The sequence below is a fragment of the Aquarana catesbeiana genome, linkage group LG06, assembly GCF_042186555.1.
Source record: "Aquarana catesbeiana isolate 2022-GZ linkage group LG06, ASM4218655v1, whole genome shotgun sequence".
Taxonomy (NCBI): Eukaryota; Metazoa; Chordata; class Amphibia; order Anura; family Ranidae; genus Aquarana; species Aquarana catesbeiana.
Window position 1 is genome coordinate 89446179 of NC_133329.1, and position 27809 is coordinate 89473987.

The window sequence follows — 27809 nt, forward strand, 5'->3', positions numbered from 1 at the left end:
AGAGAGGGGAGGGCTGAGAGAGGGGAGTGCTGAGAGAGGGGAATAAATAAAATGGAATCAGTATACACAGGTTTACTTCTTCTGAGAGATTTTAAAGAAACACTCTAACCACCATGACCACTTCAATGATTTGAAGTGGTCATGGTGGTAGGAGTCAGTATGTGCAGTGTTTCTGCTTGAAACAGGTAGGGGGGCTGAGAGAGAGAGAGAGAGACGTGGGGCTGAGAGAGGGGGTGCTGAGAGAGGGGAGGACTGAGAGAGGGGAAGGCTGAGAGAAAGGAAGGCTGAGAGAGGGGAAGGCTGAGAGAGGGGGGCGCTGAGAGGGGGGGGCTGAGAGAGTGGGGTGCTGAGAGAGGGGAAGGCTGAGAGAGGGGAAGGCTGAGAGAGGGGGGTGCTGAGAGAGGGGAAGGCTGAGAGAGGGGAAGGCTGAGAGAGGGGAGGGATGAGAGAGGGGAAGGCTGAGAGAGGGGAGGGATGAGAGAGGGGGGTGCTGAGAGAGAGGAGGGCTGAGAGAGGGGAGGGATGACAGATGGGTGTTGAAAGAGGGTGGTGCTGAGAGAGGAGGGAGGCTGAGAGAGGGGAGGGTGCTGAGAGAGGGGGGTGTTGAGAGAGGGGAGGGCTGAGAGGGGAAGGCTGAGAGAGGGGGGTCTTGAGAGAGGGGGGTGTTGAGAGAGGGGGGGTGCTGAGAGAGGTGGGGTGCTGAGAGAGAGAGAGAGGGGAGTGAGGGGGGAGATGATAGAGATCCCTAGCCCTGTCCCTGTCCCTATCTGCATTCCCTCCTCTGTCTCATTGTACCAGAGTCTATCTGCAGCCTGCAGGTCTGTGTGTGTATGATGATGGTACAGTACCTTTCATTCCATGCCAGTCTTTCTTGTGAGCAACCAGCTGCTCCCGGCCATCCTCCATGCCTCAAGTCAGCCTGTCCTCGCTCTGGGCTTCACATGACGCTAGAGAGCGGAGAAAGTTAGAGCAATCCATGTTGCTCTGGAAGCGCAGGGTACAGTACGCTGCGCCCGCCCCGCTGCTTCTCGCCTCTTCGGGGGGTGGTGTCAAGGAGGAGGAGGCGGTGCTGGTGGAGCTCTTCTTTTGAGTACCGGGCTCTCTCGGGCCCGCCAGCCTATCTGTCCTCGGCTCGCTGATTACTGCCGTGTGTGGCGATGGATGCACGGCCTGCGGCCCCCTGCACCCCAAGGGCGATGCGGTGCTGATTGCTGCAGTAGTGCCACCAGCCCTGCGCCTATTAGCCCCCATTAGATGGCCATCACACTGGGGACAGTAAACCAGCAGCCCCACAGCAGGAATATTGCCCCCCACTTGCTGGTTTTACGGAATCCGCAGCTGAAATGCGGGAGACTCCCGCACCTCGCGGGAGACTTGGGATGTCTGGATACTAACAGTAACTTTCACCTTCCTGAGTGGCGGAGTCTACCTACTGTTGCTTCCCAAACATTCCTATAGATCAGTGGTCTTCAAACTTTCCAAGCAAATGGCCTCTTTACTGTCCTTCAGACATCAGAGGGGTTGGACTGTGACCAGTGGGAGTAGAAAATATCCTGAGGCTGGTAACTATGCCCCATCATTGGTGTCAGTGGGAGGAATAGTGTTCCATGAATGGTGTTAATGGGAGGTATAGTGCTCTATAAATGGTGTCAGTGGGGGGAATAGTGCCCCATCATTGGTAACAGTGGGAGGAATAGTGCCCTATCATTGGTATCAGTGGGAGGAATAGTGCCCTACAAATGGTGTCAGTGGAAGCAATAGTGCCCCATCATTGATAATAGTGGGAGGAATAATGCCCCATCTCTGATGTCAGTGGAAGGAATACTGCCCCATCATTGGTACCAGTGAGAGAAATAATTCCCCATCATTGGTGTCAGTGGGAGGAATAATGCCCCATCATTGGTGTCAGTGGGAAGAATAGTGCCCCATGAATGGCGTCAGTAGAAGGAATAATGCCCCATCATTGGTACCAGTGAGAGGAATAGAGCCCCATCATTGGTATCAGTGGGAGGAATGGTGCCCCATCACTATTATCAGTTGGAGGAATTATGCTCCACCGTTGGTATCAGTGGAAGGAATTGTGCCCCATTGGAAGTCAGTGGAGGGATTAGTGCCCCAAGGGCCGGATAAAGGCAAGCAAAGGGCTACATCCGGGTCACAGTATGCAGTTTGGAGATCACTGCTTTAGATATATGACCAATATTAGATGTCACCTTACCCTTTTTACAGGCTCTCTAAATATCATTTGTTCAGATTTTTTAGCCATATCCCCTGTCTGAGCTATAGCCCTGCTGATTGGGGAGCTCTGACTCTTACCCAGCAGAAGGCATGTCGGACCACTGCAGAGAGACCACTGCTTACTCACAGAGAGCGAGGGTCCTTCTCTGCACTATTCTGGTAGGTGATAGGATTATCTACTCCGGCTGTGACTGCTTTCTGGAAAAAAAAAAAAAAAAACTTTAGTTTTGCACCTAGAATTTAGACAAGACATAATGGTTAGGGGTTCTAAGTAATTTTCTAGCAAAAAATACTGATCTAAACTTGTAAACAAATGTGCCAGAAAAGGCCTGGTCTTCAAGAGGCTATGCAAGATTTGTATAACCAAAATTTCAGGTTACTGGCAAGTCAGTGGATTTTGGTGTTAGGTTGCTTGTAATGCCCCGTACACACGGTCGGATTTTCCGATGGAAAATCTTCGATGTGAGCTTGTTGTCGGAAATTCTGACCATGTGTAGGCTCCATCGGACATTTTTCTTCGGAATTTCCGTCACACAAAATTTGAGATCTGGATCTCAAATTTTCCGACAACAAAATCCGTTGTTGTAAATTCCGATCCTGTGTACACAATTCTGAAGCACAAAGTTCCACGCATGCTCTGAATCAAGCAGAAGAGCTGCACTGGCTATTGAACTTCATTTTCCTCGGCTCGTCGTACGTGTTGTACGTCACCGCGTTCTTGATGTTCGGAATTTCCAACAAGATTTGTGTGACCGTGTGTATGCAAGACAAGTTTGAGCCAACATCCATCGGAAAGAATCCATGGATTTTGTTGTCGGAATGTCCGATCGTGTGTACGTGGCATAACACTGTCTGCCTAGATGTAAAACCCCTGAGTGGTAGGTTGTGTTTATCATGTGCATCTCATCTCATTCCATGCATTTGACAATGATAGACTCTCAGTCCCTGGCAATAACAGGCTAATAATGAGCTGCTATAGACTCACCCTTCCCTGATTCTATCTCCCTAATGCATTATTAATGGTTGTCTCTTTATCACACTTTAAGACACATTAGTATTTATAAAGCATCCAGGTGCATCTTTCTTTAGGGAATGTTGCGTTCTCCTCTATTAAATGATAAGCAGAACAGCGGTCGGCATCCATGATCACATAGCAAACTCGTAACTCTGGCCAAATGATCAATACGCCATCAGCCTTAATGCAGATATAGGAGACCGATTGCGGCATCCCTCCGCTGATAGACAGGACTAGTTCCTCTCTAAACGTGGAATGAAAATTGTATTTACTTTACATTCATGGCTGAGTTTAATTTGTTAAGTGACTGTATGAATTTCAGTAAGCTTATACAACATAATATGAATCACTTTTTTAATTAACGTGAAGAAAGAGCTTGCAGGAGAAAAGTGTCATTGTAAAAGCCGACCTAAATGAAAGGGTGAAGTGAAAGTCACCGGGATGTAATTAATAAGAGATCCGCTGGTCTTCTGACTAAGAACGGAGTGTCAGATTCATCCAGAATTCACCATACATTCACTGATAAAGCTTTAACTAATTTAGGAAGTAAATGCAGTGGTGGGGCAGTGAATGAGAAGTCACGATACAGAGAATTGATTTTTAACAGCAATCTTCCCATAAGGCTACGTTCACACTGGTGCAGGTTGGGAATGCATGTAAAATCATGTGTTTCTCGACACGCACAGAAACATGCTGCCTTGCAGATGCACATCAAATCTGCTAATTGCACCCCATCAAATAAAAGTGGGCTGCCATGCCCTTGAAAATGCAGTCTGGACTGACACGTGTTTCTTCAAATCACATACACCACTTGAGCTGAATCACCCCGATATCTTACAATACAGTATCTCACAAAAGGGAGTACAGCCCTCACATTTTTGTAAATATTTTATTATATGTTTGCATGTGACAACACTGAAGAAATGACACTTTGCTACAATGTAAAGTAGTGAGTGTACAGCTTGTATAACAGTGTAAATTTGCTGTCAATTCAAAATAACTTACCACACAGCCATTAATGTGTGGACCGATGGCAACAAAAGTGAGTACACCCCTAAGTGAAAATGTCCAATTTGGGCCCAAAGTGTCAATATTTTGTGTGGCCACCATTATTTTCCAGCACTGCCTTAACCCTCTTGGGCATGGAGTTCACCAGAGCTTCACAGGTTGCCACTGGAGTCCTCTTCCACTCCTCCATGACGACATTACGGAGCTGGTGGACGTTAGAGACCTTGCGCTCCTCCACCTTCCATTTGAGGATGCCCCACAGATGCTCAATAGGGTTTAGGTCTGGAGACATGCTTGGCCAGTCTATCACCTTTACCCTCAGCTTCTTTAGCAAGGCAGTGGTCGTCTCGGAGGTGTGTTTGGGGTTGTTATCATATTGGAATATTGCCCTGTGGCCCAGTCTCCAAAGGGAGGGGGTGATGCTATGCTTCAGTATGTCACAGTAAATGTTGGCATTCATGGTTCCCTCAATGAACTGTAGTTCCTCAGTGCCGGCAGCACTCATGCAGCCCCAGACCATGACACTCCCACCACCATGCTTGACTGTAGGCAAGACACACTTGTCTTTGTAATCCTAACCTGGTTTCCGCCACACACGCTTGACAACATCTGAACCAAATAAGTTTATCTTGGTCTCCTCAGAGAGTTATTTGCCATGAGGTGCCATGTTGAACTTCCAGTGACCAATATGATAGTGATAACACCAAATTTAACACACCTGCTTCCCATTCACACCCGAGACCTTGTAACACTAATGGGTAACATGACACCGGGGAGGCAAAATGGCTCCCAATTTGGACATTTTCACTTAGGGGTGTACTCACTTTTGTTGCCAGCGGTTTACACATTAATGGCTGTGTGTTGAGTTATTTTGAGGAGACAGCAAATTTACACTGTTATACAAGCTGTACACTCACTACTTTACATTGTAGCAAGGTGTCATTTCTTCAGTGTTGTCACATGAAAAGATATAATAAAATATTTACAAAAATGTGATGAGGGGTGTACTCACTTTTGTGAGATATTGTGTGTGAGTGTATATATATATATATATATATATATATATACACACACAGACACATATATATGGGGTGCTGTGTGTACATTAATGAGGAAAAAAGCAAATGGCTGCAATATAACAAAGAGTGGAAAATGTAAGGGGGTCTGAATACTTTCCGTTCCCACTGTCTATACACACATAAACATACATACATACATACATAAATATATACACACACAGACACACACACACACACACACATATATATGTGTGTGTGCGTGTCTCCCTTCGGAGACTGGGCCACAGGGCAGTATTCCAACATGATAACAACCCCAAACACACCTCCAAGACAACCACTGCCTTGCTAAAAAAGCTGAGGGTAAAGGTTGATGGACTGGCCAAGCATGTCTCCAGACCAAAACCCTATTAGGCATCTGTGGGGCATCCTCATGTTAAAAACAAAACATGGTGTTAGGTGGTGCGAGCGTCGTATAGACCAAACACAACCATTACCAAAGTGAAACAGAACGACCAATAATGATTCAAATGAAGTGATATCAATTCGAGGAACAGCTGGTTGATGGTAGAGAAGTAGTGAAGAAAACTCTACATGTTACGCGCCCTTATGTGCTTCTTCAGGAGCTTGTAGTCTAATATTTACATGAAAACAATAAAATTAATTAAAAACAAACAAGGACAGCCAAATAATGTATTAGGATTAAAACATAACAATGATTTGATAATAATGTAAACAATAACTAACATGTCAAAGAGTCTGCTCCACCCCCTCACCCCTCTCGGAGGCACCCAACCTAGAAGGCATGTGATCATAGGTGAACAAGACCCAATTGCAGGGGCGTATATAACTGTACAAGTATAATCTATTAAGGCAGGTAACAGCTAGAATATAACAGGGAAAAATACTTACGGTGCATAATATACGAAACAGTATACACAGGCACACCTGGCGGGATCATACACCTATCAACGGTTTCTCATGCCTTAACCACTTCCCGCCCACCATATGCAGAATGACGGCTGGGAAGTGGTTCTGTTATCCTGACTGGGCTTCATATGCTGTCCAGCAGGATAACATGCCGGCGCGCCAGTGGGGGCACGCAGCGCAGCGATCGCGAGTGTCGCGTGTCAGTCTGACACGCTGCATCTCCGATCGTGATAAGAAGCCTCTTACCACATGATCAGCTGTGACCAATCACAGCGGATCATCTCGTGAACCAGGAAGTGCCGGTAAATGGCATTCCTCGGTTCGGGCTGACAGGGAGAGCCGATCAGCGGCTCTCCCTGTCAGAGGGGGGGGGGTCTGTGCTGATGATCAGCACATTGATTATCAGCACAGCCCCCTCAAATGTACAAATCACCTGCCAACCAGTGCCCAGCAATGTAAAAACAATAAATTCTGCCTGTGTCCACCACAGTGTCAATCACTGCCCACCACAGTGCCAATCACTGCCCACTACAGTGCCAATCACTGCCCATCAGTAACACCTGTCAGTACTTATCAGTACCTCATCATCAGTGCCACCTGTCAGTGCCAATCAGTGCCACCTGTCAGTGCCCATCACAGCCGCCTGTCAGTGCCCATCAGTGCCGCCTGTCAGTGCCCATCAGCACATATCAGTGCCGCCTATTGGTGCCCATTAGTGCTACATATCAGTGCCGCCTATCAGTGCCCATCAATTCTACATATCAGTTCCCATCAGTGCCACTTGATCATTGTCAACTCATCAGTGCTCATCAGTGCCCATCAGTGCCGCCTCATCAGTGCCCGTCAGTGAAGGGGAAAATTAAATTTTATGACAGAAACTAAAAAAAACTCTTTTTTAAGTTTGTTTAGCAAAAAATAAAAACCGCAGAGGTGATCAAATACCACCAAAAGAAAGCTCCATTTGTGGGAAGAAAATGATAAAAATTTACTTTGAGTACAGTGTTGCATGACCGCGCAATTGTCATTCAAAGCGTGACAGCGCTGAAAGCTGAAAATTGTCCTGGGCAGGAAGGGGCGTAAGTGCCTGGTATTGAAGTGGTTAAGCAATATAGAGCTCCAAAAGGAAGTGCACAAATAGATACAGTTGCAATAAAAAGTATGTGAACCCTTTTGGAATGATATGGATTTCTGCACAAATTGGTCATAAAATGTGATCTGATCTTCATCTAAGTCACAACAATAGACAATCACAGTCTGCTTAAACTAATAGCACACAAAGAATTAAATGTTACCATGTTTTTATTGAACACACCATGTAAACATTCATAGTGCAGGTGGAAAAACTTTTGTGAACCCCTAGACTAATGAGATCTCCAAAAGCTAATTGGAGTGAGGTGTTAGCCAACTGGAGTCCAGTCAATGAGATGAGATTGGAGGTGTTGGTTACAGCTGCCCTGCCCTATAAAAAACACACACCAGTTCTGGGTTTGCTTTTCACAAGAAGCATTGCCTGATGTGAATGATGCCTCGCACAAAAGAGCTCTCAGAAGACCTACGATTAAGAATTGTTGACTTGCATAAAGCTAGAAAGGGTTATAAAAGTATCTCCAACAGCCTTGCTGTTCATCAGTCCACGATAAGACAAATTGTCTATAAATGGAGCAAGTTCAGCACTGCTGCTACTCTCCCTAGGCGTCCTGTAAAGATGACTGCAAGAGCACAGCGCAGACTGCTCAATGAGGTGAAGAAGAATCCTAGAGTGTCAGCTAAAGACTTACAAAAGTCTCTGGCATATGCTAACATCCCTGTTAGCAAATCTATGATACGTAAAACACTAAACAAGAATGGATTTCATGGGAGGATACCACAGAGGAAGCCACTGCTGTCCAAAAAAAACATTGCTGCACGTTTACAGTTTGCACAAGAGCACCTGGATGTTCCACAGCATTACTGGCAAAATATTCTGTGGACAGATGAAACCAAAGTTGAGTTGTTTGGAAGAAACACACAACACTATGTGTGGAGAAAAAGAGGCACAGCACACCAACATCAAAACCTCATCCCAACTGTGAAGTATGGTGGTGTGGGCATCATGGTTTGGGGCTGCTTTGCTGTGTCAGGGCCTGGACGGATTGCTATCATCGAAGGAAAAATGAATTCCCAAGTTTATCAAGACATTTTGCAGGAGAACTTAAGGCCATCTGTCCACCAGCTGAAGCTCAACAGAAGATGGGTGTTGCAACAGGACAACGACCCAAAGCATAGAAGTAAATCAACAACAGAATGGCTTAAACAGAAGAAAATACGCTTTCTGGAGTGGCCCAGTCAGAGTCCTGACCTCAATCCAATTAAGATGCTGTGGCATAACCTCAAGAAAGCGATTCACACCAGAGGTCACATATTGAGCACTATATTTGGCCTGAACATCTAGGCATCGATGACCTCTGGCCATAAAAGGGATAATCTGCGTTTTGTGTAATGCTTTTTAGTAAGATACAGCGAACACCTTGTAGGGTCATTGACTGTATCCTTGAAGCCCAGAGTGTGTGACTCTCCATTCTCTCTACTCCCTGTATCACAAATCACATTTAGACTTCTATGGCAATTTGAAATCTAATGGGCAGTTAAATCAAAGGAGCTCTCTGCCCGCAGGATGCATTGAGGGCCAAAGGCAGGTCATTACTTCATATAATTCAGTGTTTTCTACCCAAACATGGCATATACTATTTTGTGTGGACTGACGCTTTAAAAAATGTAGCATAAAAAAAAAAACCTCCATGACCTTTCAAAGATTAGCTTCTTTCATACCTGAGTTTTTAAATTGTGTTTTGCATTTTCCATCTGAAAATCATTATTCTCACAGGTGCTTTCTTTTCTGTAGTCTTCCTAATTATTTTTTGATGGTCTATTTGGATACACTTTTGTTACACTTGACTAAATCACCAAAGTAGATAAATGAGAAGTATTTTTTTCTTTGCTGCATTCGACTGCCTATGTAATCTTTTTTTCATTCAAACCCAATGTAATTAATAGAAAGTACGCAGGGATTTGCATAACAAATCTTCAGAAACAAATTTGTTTTCATTATTACTTTTTTTTTAAACAAAAGTTTGTTTTTGAGAGAAATTACTCATCAAGCAATTGTCAACTTGTGCTGGTGCCATATACTGATAAGATAAAAAAAATGAGGTATCATTTAGACTCTCCTATTTTAACATGCGGTTTTTAGAAAGTTTTCTTTTGATCTCTTTTAGAGGCACTCTACTAGTACAATTTATTAGTGATCAGGAGGAAGGACCCTTTATGTTGGGGGTCAGTGGAGAAGTGCTGCTCTACATTGGTGGTCATTGGAAAAGGACCCCCTTACCTGGGTGGACAGTGGAGAAGGGCCTCCTTACATTGGTTGTCAGTGAGGAAGGGCCCTTTTTACATTGGTGGTCAATAGAGAAGCGCACCTTACATTGGTGGTCAGAGGAGAAGGCCCCTCTTATAGGGGGCCACTTGGTGCTCAAATGAAAGTTGCCCGCATTATTTTGGTTATCAATGGAGAAGGCTCCCCTTACATTAGTGGTCAGTGGGGAAGGCCTCTCTACATTGGAGGTCAGTAGAGAAGAGCCCCCTTACATTGGTGGTCAGTCAAAAAGGGCCCCCTTATATTGGTGGTCAAATGATAATTGCCTCTTATATTAGTTATTGATGGAGAAAATCCCTCTTACATTTTTGGTAAGTGGAAAAGGCCCCTTACATTGGGGGTCAGAGGAAAAGAACCCCTGTTAAAATGTCCTCTTTACAGTTAAAGTCAATGGAAAAGGGCCCTTTTTACATTGGTGGTCAATGGAGAAGGGCACCTTACATTGGGGGTCAGAGGAGAAGGCCCCCCCTTACGTTGGTGTTAAAAGGAAAGTTGCCCGCTTATTTTGGTTATCAATGGAGAAGTCCCCCCTTACATTAGCGGTCAGTGGGGAAGGGCCCCCCTACATTGGAGGTCAGTGGAGAAAAGCCCCCTTACATTGGTGGTCAGTCAAGAAGGGCCCCTTATATTGGTGGTCAAATGATAATTGCCCCCTTATATTAGTTATTGATGGAGAAAAGCCTTCTTACAAATGTGGTTAATGGAAAAGGCCCCTTACATTGGTGGTCAGAGGAAAAGAACCCCTGTTACAATGGCCCATTTACATTGAAAGTCAGTGGAGAAAGGCCTCCTTACATTGGTGCTAAAAGGAGAGTTGCCCCTTATATTGGTTATCATTAGAGAAGGACCCCCTTACATTGGTGATCAGTGGAGAAGGGCCCCTTAGATCAGTGTTCAAAGCAAAGTTGCCTCCTTATATTGGTTATCGGTCTAATAGGGCTCCCTGACATTGGTGGTCAGTGATGTGTCCCATAAAATGGATGGCAGGGCAGCATCTTTCGTACTGAAGAATAAAACTCAGACAAAGTAAGTCAAAAAAGAGGAAAATATACTGTAAATCTTTTTGAAGTCATTGCACACAGTTATGTTATTACAAAACAAATTATTCCAAATCTGCCATATGCCTGGTAACATCTGCTGTTTAGGCGGATCACGTTCTCATAAATACTTACAAGGACAGCAAAAAGACTTTTGCTATAAAACAAAATGTAATTTAGTTTTGATAAAACTTACTTTTCCTTAGAAAATGGATTCCCAGCATAGGAATGATGCAGCCTTGACTTGACAGCTCCGGGCAGACATCACCGTTACCATGGCAACCAAACTTCTCCTGAGATTCAATCATATATCCTCCATTCACGAGACATTCGGTTTCTCTAGTTTGTATAGTGACAGTTCAGGGTACTTAAAACATTTTAGGACCTTGAGCCTTGGTAGCACATAATCAGTCTTGTCTCATAGCAACAGACCTGGTTCAAACTACAACGTAGAGTTGCATGTGTAGCGCTAAACCATCAGGAGTCGCTGAGTATAATGGGACCCCAGATCACTTCTTGAGCCTTGGGCGAGGCACGATCCCTCCTGACACCACCGTAAAACTGTAACCAAATGTCACCTGGGATATCACACAAAGGATAAACACACATGAAGAAAATATTTGGTTTATGTAAGATTAAGGCAGTAATATCAGCACAAAATCTACGTATGATTGTACACAAAGAGTCACAAGTAACAAAGTAAGCAATAAAGCATATAACAGTGCCACGCTAAAGAGACCCAATTGTCCTGCTGGACTCAGAGTTTAAACCTAGCCCTCCCACTGAGAGAGAATTTTCCCCAAGCGAGCAAAAAAAGAGAGTACAAAGGATGTTAGGCTAGCTCACTAGTGGCCTCTCAGTAATTAGAGCCAGGACTCGCTCTGTCCCATATAGAACCAATCACTAAATGTGGGAAAACTCTTCTGCTAGCTTGATGGAGCTCTTTACATTGGTGCACATTGGAGGTGTAGTCCCTTTGTTTGATAAAAAGATGACACTTCCCCAGAGATGATAACACAGCAAGCAGAGTTCCCCTTTAAACATTTAACGAGCGCCCTATAGCACATTTACTGCTACAGAGTGGCCGTTCTGTGCAGAATCACGTATATAACCGTGATTCTGCACTTCCGTGTAGGGGGCACGCACCGGCGTGACACTTCTGCTGTGATTTGTCACAGCAGAAGCCAATCAGCGGGTGCCAGCCAATGGATGTCCACCAGCACCCGCCAATTATCAAGGAGAGAGGCTGGAAGGAGCTCTGCCTGTGTAAATAAAGCAGAGCTCCATTCTAACAGGAGGGAAGGGATGGGTTTTAATATAATATTTTAATAAAATCCAGCACATCCCTTAGTGAAAGCACCACACAAAGTACACAGAAACACTGGCTAGGCACATATTTAACTCTATGATCGCCCTAGATGTTTAACCCCTTCCCAGCCAGTGTCATTAGTACAGTGACAGTGCATATTTTTAGCACTGGTGACTGTATTAGTGTCAATGGTTCCCACAAAGTGTCAAAAGTGTCGGTTAGTGTCCGATTGTCTGCCGCAATATCGCAGTCCTGCTATAAGTCGCTAATCACCGCCATTACTAGTATGACCGCACAATTGTCAGTTAAAGTAAGGCAGTGCCATATGGCAAAAAAAATGGCATGGTTATAAAGTGAGGTATATCTTCAGGAAGTCAAGTGGTTAAGGTAAGCCTTGCACTAATAACTTAAAATATAGTCATACTCAAAAATATGAACTACTATCCGTTTAACGAAAATATACTGCATGTAGTTGTAAATATTGATACTAAGAATGGAGGATATCCATTACCATTAGAGAATATTGGACAGAACATTCTGTACTGCTGACTCTTTGTCGGCAGAGCTACATCCTGACAGCCGGAATGTGATGGATTTTCTTTCCCTGCAAAGCACAGTCCTTAATAAAAATACCGCACATAGTACACAAAAACACTGGCTAGGCACACATTAAAAGTCAATATATTCCAAAAGATGCTCCCCTGCACTTAAGTGGTATGCTTTAAGGCTAATCCATATTGACTCTTTACCAGCGCCAATAGGCCTTGTTGCCCCCTCAGGACAATGGGTATCCTTATACAGTATCTCACAAAAGTGAGTACACCCCTCACATTGTTGTAAATATTTTATTATATCTTTTCATGTGACAACACTGAAGAAATGACACTTTGCTACAATGTAAAGTAGTGAGTGTACAGCTTGTATAACAGTGTAAATTTGCTGTCCCCTCAAAATAACTCAACACACAGGAATTAATGTCTAAACTGCTGGCAACAAAAGTGAGTACACCCCTAAGTGAAAATGTCCAAATTGGGCCCAAGGTGTTAATATTTTGTGTGATCATCATTATTTTTCAGCACTGCCTTAACCCTCTTGGGCATGGAGTTCCCCAGAGCTTCACAGGTTGCCACTGGAGTCCTCTGCCACTTCTCCATGACGAGATCACTGAGCTGGTGGATGTTAGAGACCTTGCGCTCCGTTGCCAATAGGGTTTAGGTCTAGATACATGCTTGGCCAGTCCATCACCTTTACCCTCAGCTTCTTTAGCAAGGCAGTGGTCTTCTTGGAGGTGAGTTTGGGGTCGTTATCATGTTGGAATATTGCCCTGCGGCCCAGTCTCCGAAGCAAGCGGATCATGCTGTGCTTCAGTATGTCACAGTACATGTTGGCATTCATAGTTCCCTCAATGAACTGTAGCTCCCCAGTGCGGGCAGCACTTATGCAGCCCCAGACCATGACACTCCCACCACCATGCTTGACTGTAGGCAAGACACACTTGTCTTTGTACTCCTCACCTGGTTGCCGCCACATATGCTTGACACCATCTAAACCAAATGAGTTTATCTTGGTCTCATCAGACCACAGGACATGGTTCCAGTAATCCATGTCCTTTGTCTGCTTGTCTTCAGCAAACAGTTTGCGGGCTTTCTTGTGCATCATCTTTAGAAGAGGCTTCCTTCTGGGACGACAGCCATGCAGACCATTTTGATGCAGTGTGCAGCGTATGGTCTGAGCACTGACAGACTGACCCTCCACCCCTTCAGCCTCTGCAGCAATGCTGGCAGCACTCATACGCCTATTTCCCAAAGACAACCTCTAGATATGACGCTGAGCACGTGCACTCAACATCTTTGGTTGACCATGGCGAGGCCTGTTCTGAGTGGAACCTGTAAACCACTGTATGGTCTTAGCCACTGTGCTGCAGCTCAGTTTCAGGGTCTTGGCAATCTTCTTATAGCCTAGGCCATCTTTATGTAGAGCAACAATTCTTTTTTGAGACCCTCAGAGAGTTCTTTGTCATGAGGTGCCATGTTGAACTTCCAGTGACCAGTATGAGAGAGTGAGAGCAATAACACCAAATTTAACACACCTGCTCCCCATTCACACCTGAAACCTTGTAACACTAACGAGTCGCATGACACCAGGGAGAGAACATGGCTAATTGGGCCCAATTTGGACATTTTCACTTAGGGGTGTACTCACTTTTGTTGCCAGTGGTTTAGACATTAATGGCTGTGTTGAGTTATTTTGGGGTGACAGCAAATTTACACTGTTATACAAGCTGTACACTCACTACTTTACATTGTAGCAAAGTGTAATTTCTTCAGTGTTGTCACATGAAAAAATATAATAAAATATTTACAAAATGTGAGGGGTGTACTCACTTTTGTGAGATACTGTATATACTGCAAAAAATAGGATTTTTTTTCCGTCATACTTACCTGTAAAATCCTTTTCTTTGAGTACATCATGGGACACAGAGTTAGGCTAATATTCAATACCTGCTGGGTTATACTTCATCTCCAGTTGAATGGACACTGGTAGACCAAAGGTCTTTAGACAGGAAGTGATCCCCTATTTAACCCCTCCCATACAGGAAGTACTTTAGCTTTGTAGCAAGCACTGAATCCTCAAAAAGAGGGGAGGGACCTGTGTCCCATGATGTACTCAAAGAAAGGGATTTTACAGGTAAGTATGACGAAAAAATTCATACATCATGGGACACAGAGATAGGCTAATATCCATAACCTGCTGGGATGTCCCAGAGCAATTGCCTTGAGGGCTACTGCCAAACAATAGCCATCAGACCTTATACGGCAGCCTGCAGTACACTGCGGCCGAAACCCGAATCCTCGCCAGCTCGAACATCCGCTTGATAACATTTTGTGAACGAATGCACTGAAGACCAGGTAGCAGCCTTACAAATCTGAGCCACAGATACCTGATTGCGAAAAACCCAGGAGGTTCCTACACCCCTGGTAGAATGAGCTCTCACCCTAAAGGGAGGAGCCTTACGTTTCAGACCATAGGCCTGAATGACCAATTGACAGACCCAATTGGCAATTGAAGTTTTGGAAGCTGCCTGCCCCTTCTTGGGTCCTTTTGGTAAAACAAAAAAAAGAGTCTGATCATCAGATCTCCACAGATCTAGACAAATAAACCTTGACTGCCCGGACAACGTCCAAAGAATGCAGTCGCCTCTCTTCTGCCGAACGAGGCTTAATAAAAAAAGAAGGCAAAATAATGTCCTGATTTAAATGAAAGGTCGACATCACTTTTGGCAAAAAGGATGGAACAGGTCGTAACACGACCCTGTCGTGGTGGAGGATCAAGTACTGTTCCCTGCATGAAAGGGCCGCCAACTCCGATACCCTTCTAGCCGAGGTGATAGCCGTTAGGAAGGCTAGCTTGCGTGACAGCAAGTTTAATGGAATTTCCTTGATAGGTTCAAATATTTTTTCTGTAACACAGACAGCACCAAGTTCAAGTCCCAAGGACACATAGGTGACCTAATGGGGGGAAGCAAGCGAGTTGCCCCCTGCATAAAGGTTCGGACCAGTGAAAGGGAGGCTAAAGGCCTTTGGAAGAATACTGATAGGGCCGAAACTTGACCTCTGATTGTACTTAAGGCCAATTTGATTTCCACAGCTGACTGTAGAAAAGAGAGAATTCTCCCAATCACATATTTGCAAGGATGCCATTTTTTGGCTTCACACCAAACAATATAAGTCTTCCAGACCTTATGATAGATCTTCCTAGTGACAGCTTTTCCACCATTCACTAGGGTAGACACCACTGGTCCCGAGATGCCACAGTCCTTTAACACCCTGGCTTCAATAGCCATGCCATCAAATTTAGAGACTATAAATTGGGGTGGAATATAGGACCTTGAGACAGTAGATCGGGGCGCCGTGGAAGCGTCCAAGGCCCGTCTATTGTCAGTCTCACTATCCCTGGGGACCAGGGCCTTCTGGGCCAGGCTGGTGCCACTAGAATGACTGGAACTCCTTCTCTCCGAATCCTGCGCAACAAATGTGGAAGGAGAGGGATCAGAGGGAAAGCAAAAACCATGAGTACTGGCTCCATGGAACTACCAGAGCATTTGCTCCGTTTGCCAGAGGATCTCTTGTTTGGGACACAAACTGCTGCTGCTTGTTGTTGAACCTGGATGCCAGTAGGTCAACCTCTGGCCATCCCCAACGTTGGCAAATTTCCTAGAACACCCCTGGGTGTGAGGACCATTCTTACGGGCAGATTTACTGGGGGCTAAGATAATCTGCCTTCCAGGTCTCTAGTCCCGGTATATGGACTGCCGATAGAAATGGCACATGTCCCTCTGCCCAGACTAGTATGTGGTTCACCTCCTTCAGAGCTGAACGACTCCTGGTACCGCCTTGGTGGTTTATATAGGCCATTGCAGTGGCATTGTCGGATTGAACCCTGATAGGGTAGTCCTGAAGCTCCACCATCCAGGACTGCCTGTAATTCCAGGACGTTGATGGGCAGGATCTTTTCTGTCCTTGACCATTTCCCCTGAGCTGTGAGCCCTTCTAGGGTCGCTCCCCAGCCTGAGAGACTGGCATCTGTAGTCAGTACTCTCCAAGTTTCAGGGAGGAAGGCTCTTCCCTTTCGCAGGTTCTGATCTTGCAACCACCAGTTTAGGCTTAAGCGTGCCCGAGGAAATAAGAACATTGGATAATCCAGGGCTTTTCCTCTCCTGTTCCAAGCCAACAAGATGTCTTGTTGTAGAGGCCTGGAATGGAACTGGGCATAGGGCACTGCCTCGAAGGAGGATACCATCCTCCCTATAAGACTCATACAGAGCCGAATGGAGGGTTGTCTGGTGCCCCTTATCTGACGCACCTGATTCTTCAGGGCACAGATCCTTTTAGGATCAGACCTAAATACTTTAGACTTTGAGCTGGTCTCAAGGGTAACTTTTTGGTATTTATGATCCAGCCAAATACCGCACTGTGCACGTTATGCTCTCTTCTTGAACCTGTAGTGAGTGATCTCTGAGCAGGAGGTCGTTCAGATACCCGAGCACCAAGATCCCTTGGGCCCTTAAAAGACCCAGTACTGGTGCTAGGACCTTTGTGAACACCTGGGGAGCTGTAGCAAGCCTGAAGGATAGAGCCACAAACTGAAAATGAAGTTCCTTTACTGCAAATCGCAGGAACCTCTGATGAGGCTGAAAGGTACATGTAAATACACGTCCTTTATATCGATGGAGGCTAGAAAGTCTACTATCTGGAGTGAGGCTACTACTGAGCAGACAGAATGATTGGATCAGTAGATACTGGTTCAGGGATCTTAGGTCCAAAATGGGCCTTGTGCCCCTGTTTGGTTTTCGAAACCGTAAACAGGTTCGAGTAAAACCCAATGCCTTTTTCGGATACAGGAACCTCTACAATAACTCCTTGATGCACTAAATGATGTAGTGCCTGAAGCAATAAGTCTCTTTTTGGAAGATCCGAGGGAACACTGGATTTTAAAAACCTCTGAGGAGAAACCCCCCGCAACTCCAGCTTGTAACCGCGGGATATAGTTGAGGTGACCCACTCGTCCTGATTTATTGGTCTCCAAATGTCCGCACAGGGCAGCAGCCTTCCCTCCCACCCGATAGAGTGGGGGCATCTCCTCAAAAGGAGGGCTTGGTGCTGGGTTTAGAAGAATTTTGGGCCCAGGGCTTTTTCTGTCCCTGGCCTTGTGGCTTGCCCCTGGCCCTAGCGCCCTGTAGGCGACGGAACTGCCTTGGTGCTAAGACATTTGAGGAAGCAGTCCCTGAGGTTTTAAAACGAGGGACGCCCGGTGCTTTTCTTCACAGGAAGTAGAGAACTCTTCCCTCCAGAAATCTTTGGATATATTTGTCCAAGTGATCACCAAATAAGCGTTCCCCTTGAAAGGGGAAACCTGCCAATAGCTTTTTACAAGGATGCTCGGCTGACCAGTTCTTAAGCCACAAAAGTCTGTGCAAATGTACAGACAAGAGAGCCAAATGAGAAACCTGCTGTATTGAATCCTTTAAGGCGTCAACAGCAAAACGCAGCGCTCAAGGAATATCTTCCTTATTTTCAGGCAGATAATCCTCCTGGTTAGGCCTGTCGGGCCGTCTGATCTGATCCTTTATGGACTGGCAGATACCAATTGCTGCAACAGCTGGCTGAAAAGCTGAACTGGCCAAAGAAAAGGAAGCTTTTAATAATGACTCCAGGAAGCTTTTAATAATGACTCCCTGTGTATAATCCACCGGACAAGTTAAGTTCTTGTTCAAGGAACAGACTGCTGCATCTACGGCTGGCATGCTCCACTTTTGAAGGAACTTTTCATCCATGGGATAAAAGGGAAAACTTCTTATGCCCCGTACACACGATCAGACATTCCGACAACAAAATCCATGGATTTTTTCCGACGGATGTTAGCTCAAACTTGTCTTGCATACACACGGTCACACAAATCTTGTCGGAAAATCCGACCCTGTGTACGGGGCATTAGGAGGAACAAAAATCCTGTCAGGATGTTCTCAAACAGCATACACCACCTGTTCCAACAGAGGGTGTACGGGGAAAGCCTGTGTGGCCTGAAGAGACCTCAGGGATCCTAAAGGGGATCAGGGGGATCAGTAATCTCTGCAAGAGGCAACTTAAAGGCAGAACGAACCATTTCAGTAAGAGTCAGGATCAAAAATCTCTGTGATTGAGAGGCAGATACCAACTGGATATCTTCTTGTCCAGATTGCTCGGAAGCAGACTCATCTGCCAGGCCATCCACAGAATCCTGGGCTTTTAGCACTTCCCCATCCTCAACCCATTCCTGCTCCAAACTAGAAGACTCCGGGGAGGGGGATCTGTCACGCTTCTTGCCACCCTGCGGAATGGAGGCAATCATGCCAGTAGTCCTGTGCTCTAATCCGGCTAGGGCCAAGGACAGTTCATCCTTGGTGATAAAGGCTGAAGCAGCAGCGTTGACTGTAGGCACAATACCAGATAGGCGCAGCGGCTCAGATTGCCTGGAAGCCTCTGGACCTTCAGGGGATACAACACTAGGGATATGACTAGGTTCATCAGGAACTGCTGACGACATAGGTGTGCCCTTCACTGTAGTGTTAGTCACTCCTTTTTTTTAAAGACACTAGCCACAAAAAGAGAGTATTAAAACACCTCAGAAGGGAGACCCTTTAATAGGGCTCACCAAGCCCCTATGCAACAATCCTGCTAAGCATCTTTAGCCCACCAAGCAACACCTGGTGACTCACGTGACCCGGGTAAGGAGAAATGAACCGCTGCAAATGCCTGGTTCAGAGCCTGCTCTATGTCCCACAGCTGACTTCTGGAAGCACTGTATGCTTGGCATACAGAGCTTAAATAAGTTGGCTGTGCACTGGAACGTTCTATGCGTGCGTGCGTACGCACATGCGCGCTCCTGGTGTCTGGGCGTGGCTGTATTCGCGTATGACGCAAATCTTCATGCCCAGGTAAATGTATGGCACCTGTGCGGCGAAACCGCATGGCCGCCAAACAAACAAACTACTGAGCCCAGCGGCGCTCTTGCGAGCACACGTGCGCCGTGGCGAACCAAGGCGAAATAGCGTACCTTCATGCACCATCATAAAGGTAAAAAGCAGCGAGGCACAAGCAAAAAAGGTACACGTTGCAAACACCCACAGCTAGCCCAAAACTCCGCACACAGGTGTTCAGCCTCTTGCTAGCTTGACTTATTGGTACAATCACTGGGACACCCCACAATAAGTAAATGAAGGGGCTTCGCTTACCCGTCCAGCCACAAGGCAGCTTAGAAACTAAGAGCCCAAACTTCACCCATCACAGCGGGTTCCTGTCACTTGAGGACCTTCAGGGACTGGGTACCCTTTTCATGTTTAGGGTCCACTCCCTTGGACCTGTACAGAACCGTGCAGGAATGCCTTAGTGCTGTGGTGTCCAGGATTCCACGTCACAGGGTCCAGCGCTCAAAGGTCGCACTACAGGCAAAACCTTGCAGGATCTTGAGTCTTCTTTGCGAGGCTCGGATACCATTTATCTAAGCATATAAAACCTGTGTCAAATGGATCCAATCGGTCAATCTCTTGATTCATTTAAGAACCGTTTGTGGGACTAGAAACCCAGAGCTCAGAGAGTTCAAACAACCGTGCCATCCACCTTGCAGACACTGGTTAAAAAAAAAATGAAGTACTTCCTGTATAGGAGGGGTTATATAGGGGATCACTTCCTGTCTAAAGACCTTTGGTCTACCAGTGTCCATTCACCTGGAGATGAAGTATAACCCAGCAGGTAATGAATATTAGCCTAACTCTGTGCCCCATGATGTATGAATAAGAAAATAACAACAAGAGAGAGAGAGGGCGCACCCACCTAGCGCATTACCTTAATAAAATGTATTGAAATTTTACAAGCAACAAATGTTATACTCGCAAACAAATGACATTAATAGGCTCTGATGAAGAGGGTTCTGCCTTGAAATGCGTCAGCCACTATGGACGCTATCCATTCCTCCCACACTGGTTCATCTCAGTAGACCTGGAAGTCTTGCTTTTTATGACATGCCTATTTATGTCATTTTTTGTGAGTATAACATTTGTTGCTTGTTACTTTTCAATAAATCTTATTAAGATAATATGCTAGGTCCGTGGTCTTGTTGTTGTTTAGGCACACATTTAACCCTTTGATTGTCTTAGATGTTTAACCCCTTCCCAACCAGTGTATATTTTTAGCACTGATCACTCTATTAGTGTCCCTGGTTTCCACAAAGTGTCAATGTCAGATTGTCCCTTGCAATATCACAGTCCCACTATAAGTCACCGATCAGCACGATTGCTAGTGTAAGATAAAAAAGAAATACAATTTTATTGGGATTTTTTTAACCAAAAATATGTAGCAGAATACATATTGGCCTAAATTGATGAAAAAATTTGATTTTTTACATTTTTTCTTTTAAATAGTCGTTTTCTTTTTGTTTATTGTGCAAAAAATAAAAAACGCAGAGGTGATCAAATACCACCAAAAGAAAGCTCTGTTTGTGGGGAATAAAATAACATAAAGTTTATTTAGGTACGGTGTTGCATGACTGTGCAATTACCAGTTAAAATAACGCAGTGCTGTATCACAAAAAATGGCTTGGTCATGAAGGGGGTAAAGCTTCCAGAGGTCAAGTGGTTAATAAAGGTGGTAAGTTGGAAAGTCACTTTACAGATGTCAGGAAGTTGCAAAAAGTGATTCAAACTGAAGAAAGGTAAGGGCAGAATTTAGCAGTAAGGTGCCCCTTTTAGTGTAGAACTTGACTTGTGGAACTTCCTTGGATGGAATAGGCTTGAGAAAATATACAGTACATTCATAGTCCCAGCCTAATCAGACAACAGAAGGCATTATGAATGATATCCTGCATGCTGTACTTCAATGGATGGCTAGTGTGGATAGGCCGCAACAATGATTAGGCAACAGAGCTAGACCGCAGCAATGATTAGGCTACAGAGCCCGTGTCTCTATGTGGCAGCCTGTGTTGTGAAAATCTTGTACTCGAGTAACTGGCAATCATAACCAGTGAGCTTGTAGCATGAAGCGGTGTGCTATGGGCTAAGAACCTTCTCGCCCAGTCCTTTATGGTAGCAGTATGAAATGATGGCCTTTCTCGATATCCTCCCGCAGATGTAGTGGTGCCAATGGCCAACCTGTCTATCTGCAGGATTGACTATCCTGTCTCTCAGTATGAGCAGCAATGTGGAAATCCTCTTCTCCGCTCTCCGGCTCAATCCGTTCTGGTATGTAGTCTCCTGGATCAGCCTTCACTCTCTCACATGTCCTGTCTCTTTCCCGGTCTTCTCCTCTCCTCCCCCTCAGGTTCCCGGGCTGTTGCTCACTCACATGGGATTTGTAGTTCCCTTCCAGCTGATCTGAATGGAAGGGTCCTGCCAGCAGCATACAAGTTCCAGCATTCTTAGCATGGCTGTATTAGTGTTCACTAAACTGCAAAGCTCTGCCATCTTGTGGCCATTTTATAATCTGCAATCAGTAACAATGCAGTGTGTTACACATGTTTTATTGATCATTGTCCGGTATTACAGAATATCTGGGGCAGGTCTTATTTTAAACAATGTCAAAGGGTCTCATTCGTGCGGTGGCTCTAAACACACCTCTAAAAGGGGATCCATGGTGGACTAACTGGTTCCTTATACTGCTTCTCCCTGTCCCAGTCTGAGCAGGAGGTCAATACCAAGTCACGTTTGGGTCCCTGCACTTCTTGCATTAAAAACATGCATTATGTTTATTATGCAAAAATAACTATTTTTTTATATAATTATAATTTTTTTATAATTACGGATTATTTTCATTTTTGTCTTTTATATCTGCCCAGAGTTTAGTTTTAATTTATTTTATGACTGCTCAAACTGCTGTCCTTGCTCCTTCCTGTCTGGCCAGTGCCAGTATTTAAAGTGGTTGTAAACCTCTGACATGAAATATAAACAAATCATATTCCTCTATACTGTGTACTTGTCTCAATGAGGAGCACTAAGTGTCATTTCTGTCTGCTGCTTCACTCCTCTGCTATCTGCATGAAGCACTTCTGACAAGTTTTCCTGACAATAGGAGAAAAATAGTGACAGGGGAGGGAGGTCCAGCTGGTTGACATCCCCTGTTCTGTCCCTGTGTGTTGTGTGAAGGCGCGGGGGGGGGGGGACTAAAACTGGGATCAGGAACAAGACAGCAGGGTTGCGGGTAAAGGTGCTAGGCAGAGAGCACAATCAAAGAGCAGGAACCAGATAATGACTAGCAGTATCTGGCAGCAAGCAAAACACTGGAGCAAGGTTTAACAGCATAAGAGGGACTAAATACCCTCCCAGCAGCCTGCACCAGGTGGAGCTAATTACTGGGATCTGCTGGATGCTGGGTGATACACACTGGTGGACATTGGGATTACAAACTTGCCCTCTGGGAAGCACAGTGCCACCAGCAGGTGAACCAGGTACTGACACAGCATCATCACCCTCTCACCATCTCCTTTTAGGAGGAAATACACAGGAGGCGGGCATCTCCTCCTCCATAACATCTTTCTTTGTTCTGACTGCAGTCAGCAGGAGCTGAAATCTCATTGGTTGCCATGGTTTAGTGCACATTGTTGGGTTTGCACTGTGTTATTCTTGTATTTCATATCGGTGGCTATTTGCTTTATCATGATTTATAAATGTTTTGTTTTATTTACTCCTGCTGAGACATTGTGTAATTAATTTTTTCTTATTAAAGCACTTCCACTCCTGAATCCTGGGCCCAGTACAGCCACGACAACATATACCGTGCAGAAAGAGAGAGAATGGCTTCAATCAATCTTCGCTCTCTTATTGACAATATCCTCCAAGACGTCTCCGAGGACCTACGATCTCAGTGCGACAATGTCAACAGCGCCTTTGCCAAGCGCTGTGAGGAAGTGGAAGATGCCAAGAGAAAGATGGAGGATCACTTAAAGAAGGTAAGTCCAATTTTTTTAAAGAAATAGATGTGAAACACAAAGAGAATTATGTTTGTCCCTGTCACAGAAATTTTTTTCGGGGGGGGGGGGTCTCAGTCTACCTAAATTTGGATTATTTTTCCACAAGTATTACACTAAAGAGCTGCAACAGGACTGCAACAGGGTGAGTTTTTGAAGCTGTACTTGGCCCCATCTTCTCTTGCTCAGGAAAGAGCTCATAGTTGACATTGACAAAATTGTTTTTTAATTAACATCATCAGTTTACAACTTAAAGGAAACCCAGTCTAGAATTAATTGGTCTGTCACAAGCTTCTGATAAAACGCTGATTGCCTCACTCCACCATCTCTTCCCCAACATATCTATATAAACATTATTCACCACAGGAATCAATACCGAATGTAAAGTAAGCATGAAGATTAAGTAAGTATCCAGGCAGCAAATACCAGGAGAGACCAGTAATGTCTGTATAGTCTAAATTGTTCCACAGAGGATTGAGCTAGATACATGGTTGTTGCTATGGATTTTAACAAAATTGTTTTTACACCTTTATACTTTTCTACTGTAATAACACTTTAAAACAGAAGTTTGGCAAAAAATGAAAATTACTCTCTGCATAGGTCAGAACAATTAATAAACAGGAAAGATGAATTCCAGGTATGGATTTTTCTATACATAGTTACATAGGTCCAGCTTGGTCCAATGTACCCATTCACCATATATACTGTATGTATTATACCTGGCCAGTGCCGCTGGAAACTTGAAATCACTGAAGCGAACACCACAACTCCAATGTTCTCCACTTGCTTCCGGGTCCTGTACTCTGCGGTTGGCCAGCTGCATTGTGAACACAGGAGGTCAACCACTCAGCATGGGCACCATTTATTATTATTATTAATATAATTATACAGAATTTATATAGCGCCAACAGTTTGCGCATGAATACAGGAGGAATCAGAAGACCCTGCTCATTAGAGCTTACAATCTAAGAGGAAGGGTCAAGTGATACAAAAGGTAATAACTGTGGGGGATGAGCTAATGGAGAAAATAAAAGTACAGTTGTTAGGAGGGGGCAGGCTAGGCTTCTCTGAAGAGATGGGTTTTTAGGGATCATCTAAAAGTAGTCAGAGTAGGAGTTAGTCGGATAGATTGAGGTAAATTCCATAGAATCGGAGAGGCTTGGGAAAAGTCCTGGAGGCGAGCACGGGAGAAGGTGGCAAGGGGGCTAGAGAGCAGGAGGTCTTGGGAGGAATGAAGAGAACAATTTGGTTGGTATTTTGAGACTAGGTTAGTGATGTAGCTGGGAGCAGAGTTGTGCATGGTTTTGTAAGTTATTGTTAGTGTCTTGAATTTAATTTGTTGGGTAAGCGGAACCCAGTGAAGGGATTGGCAAAGAGGGGTACCAGACATTGAACAGGTGGTAAGGTGGATGAGTCTGGCAGCAACATTCATGATGGAGTAAAGAGGGGATAGCCTATGTAAAGGTAAGCCAATGAGGAGGGAGTGGCAGTGTTTGAGGCAAGAGATGACCAGGACATGAACTAGGAGCTGGATGTGGTGTCATTGGATAGAAACGGCCGTATTTTGGAGGTGTTGTATAGGTTGAGGCAGCAAGCTTTGGACAGTGATTGGATGTTGGGCCTAAAGGATAGATCAGAATCCAGGCTAACACCTAGCACCTTGGCATTCGGGGACGGGTTGATAGTTGTGCCATCGATCTTGACAGAGAAGTCAGGGGAAGAGGCACGTGGGGAGGAAATATTATGAGTTCGGTTTTGGATAGACTGAGTTTAAGGCAGTGGTGTGACATTCAGGCTAATATGTCTGTTAGTAAATTAATGATGTGTAAGGAGACTGATGAAGTGAGCTGAGGGGTAGAGAGATAGATTTGGTTGTTATAAGCATAGAAATGGTAATGGAAGCCATGGAAGGCTAGTAGATTGAGAATAGTAGAGGTCCAAGAACAGAACCTTGGGGGACCCTGATGGAGAAGAGAAGAGGAGGAAGTAAAATTGTAATTGATGTTGAAAGTGCAGTGCGATATGTAGGATAAGAACCTGTGAAAAGTACAGTCACGGAGACCAAAGGAGTGGAGCTTTTTGAGAAGAAGGGGGTAGTCCACCATGTCAAAGGCAGCCAAAAGGTCCAGGAATAGGAGTCCAGAATAGTGTGCATTGGTTTTAGCTGTTAGTAGATTGTTTGTGAGTTTTAGGAGAGTAGTGTCTGCAGAGTGTTGAGAGCAAAATGCAGACTGAAGGGGATCAAGAAGGTTATTTTCAATGAGAAGATTGCTCAGTTAGTTGTACTGTAGACTAGATGCTCAAGGGGTTTGGAGGAAAAGGGAAGCAAGGAGATGGGGCGTAGGTTGTTAAGATTGGTAGGGTCAAGTGAGGGCTTTTTAAGGCCCCGTTCACACCTATGCGAATTAGATGTGGCTTACACCGCATCCAATTCGCAGGACATTTTAAAATACATTCATTTGAATGCATCTGGTTCACATATGTGGGTTGCATTCGCACTGCGCATTGCCCAAAAAAGTGTGCGTTTTCTGGGCATTGCGGTGCGAATTACAAGCACATTATCTTCTATGGGAACGCATCTGATTCGCAGATGCATTCCGTTCTGAGCACAAATTCTCTCCTTCTCCTCACTACACCTCCCCCCTCTCCCCCCTCTCCCTGCTCACTGATCAGCAGCTACAATGGAGAGGAACTGCTGAACAGCTGTTTTTTCTCTTCGCAGAGAAAACAGGGCTGGAATTCACACCGCACATGTGTGAACCCAGCCTTAGTATGGGGGTGACTAGTGCATGTTCATAGAATGCTTTGTATTTTCTGAATGAATGCAAAGTATTCTCTGATTGGACAAAGTAAAGAGTGTAACACCAACACCCTGCCTCTCCACCTTGTTCAATCAGAAAATGCTTTGCATCTCCTGGTACAAAGCCCTGCCCAACACCCTTAGTTCCTCTGTCTATTGAGAGCCCATCCATGGCCAATATAAACCTTTTAACTGCATAGGAGAACCTCGGGTAGGTGGAACATTTTTTTGGGAGTGAGCAGGGCTTAGAACAGCCATTCTCAACCAGGGTTCTATGGAACCCTGGGGTTCTTTCAGGGTTGGAGCTGTGGCTAACTGACCTCCCATCTGATGGTGCCTGCATAGTTTATGGTCGAACACCACTTGGCGGACCTAGCAGCATGACTGCAAGGCTGTCATTCTTGCCAACCCTGTAAGGGTGGCATTCTTCCCACTTGCCACCACCAATGTAAGTGGCATTTTTCCGATAACCCCCAATAAACTAGTTTTACCTGGGGTTCCCTAAGATCTAAATTTATTTCAAGGGTTCCTCCTGGGTAAAAAGGTTGAGAAAGGTGGGGCTTAGACCATAAGTCACACAAATGTATTCCTTGGTAGCAAAGCAAAACCAAGAAAAGAGGGGGGGGGGGACAGAAGAGGTGTTCTTGTCTAATAATAGTATAATAGCAATCATCCTGTTTAATTGCCATAATTTGCTCTTAGCTAGTACTTTTTAAAGTCCAGTTTCAGCCACAGGTGACTGCTGATTGTGTAATAATGAATGCACAACTTACCACTAAATTGGAAAATGTAATAAGGAACGCACAACATGCAACTTGGTCTCTTCCTGGTCACTGTGTAGCCCTTGCCCTTGCCTTTCTAATGGCTATAGTGGGTGATGGGACAAATAGGAAAGTCAGCAAGGCAGGAAGGGACAGGTCACAGAGCAACCAGGGAGAGGTGTCACATGACAAAAGGGTCCTGCGTGGCCCCAAAATGTTTCATTAGCACTAATTGTGTTATGATTGCGTTAATAAACATGATGTGCATCCATAGTGCTTGGGGGGACATACACTATATTACCAAAAGTATTGGAATGCCTGCCTTTAGACGTACATGAACTTTAATGGCATCCCAGTCTTAGTCTGTAGGATTCAATATTGAGTTGGCCCACCCTTTGCAGCTATAACAGCTTCAGCTCTTCTGGGAAGGCTGTCCACAAGGTTTGGGAGTGTGTCTATGGGAATGTTTGACCATTCTTCCTGAAGCGCATTTGTGAGGTCAGGCACTGATGTTGGACAAGAAGGCCTGGCTCGCAGTCTCTGCTCTAATTCATCCCAAAGGTGTTCTATCGGGTTGAGGTCAGGACTCTGTGCAGGCCAGTCAAGTTTCTCCACCCCAAACTTGCTCATCCATGTGTTTATGGACCTTGCTTTGAGCACTGCTTCAAATAATTTGGTGGAGGGGTGATCATGGTGTGGGGTTGTTTTTCAAGGGATGGGCTTGGCCCCTTCATTCCAGGGAAGGGAACTCTTTAGGCGTCAGCTTACCAAGACATACAACTGCACCCAA

The 27809-nt window shown here is 45.0% G+C and overlaps 1 protein-coding gene across 1 annotated transcript in view; it reads left to right on the forward strand.

Moving 5' to 3' along the window:
* Positions 1-27809, forward strand: part of TEKT4 (tektin 4) — a 114783-nt gene that overhangs the window by 42705 nt on the left and 44269 nt on the right. Inside the window, exon 4 of the mRNA XM_073636415.1 lies at positions 23218-23440. Within this exon, the coding sequence (XP_073492516.1) occupies positions 23218-23440 (223 nt within the window). The remainder of the gene's footprint in view (positions 1-23217; positions 23441-27809) is intronic.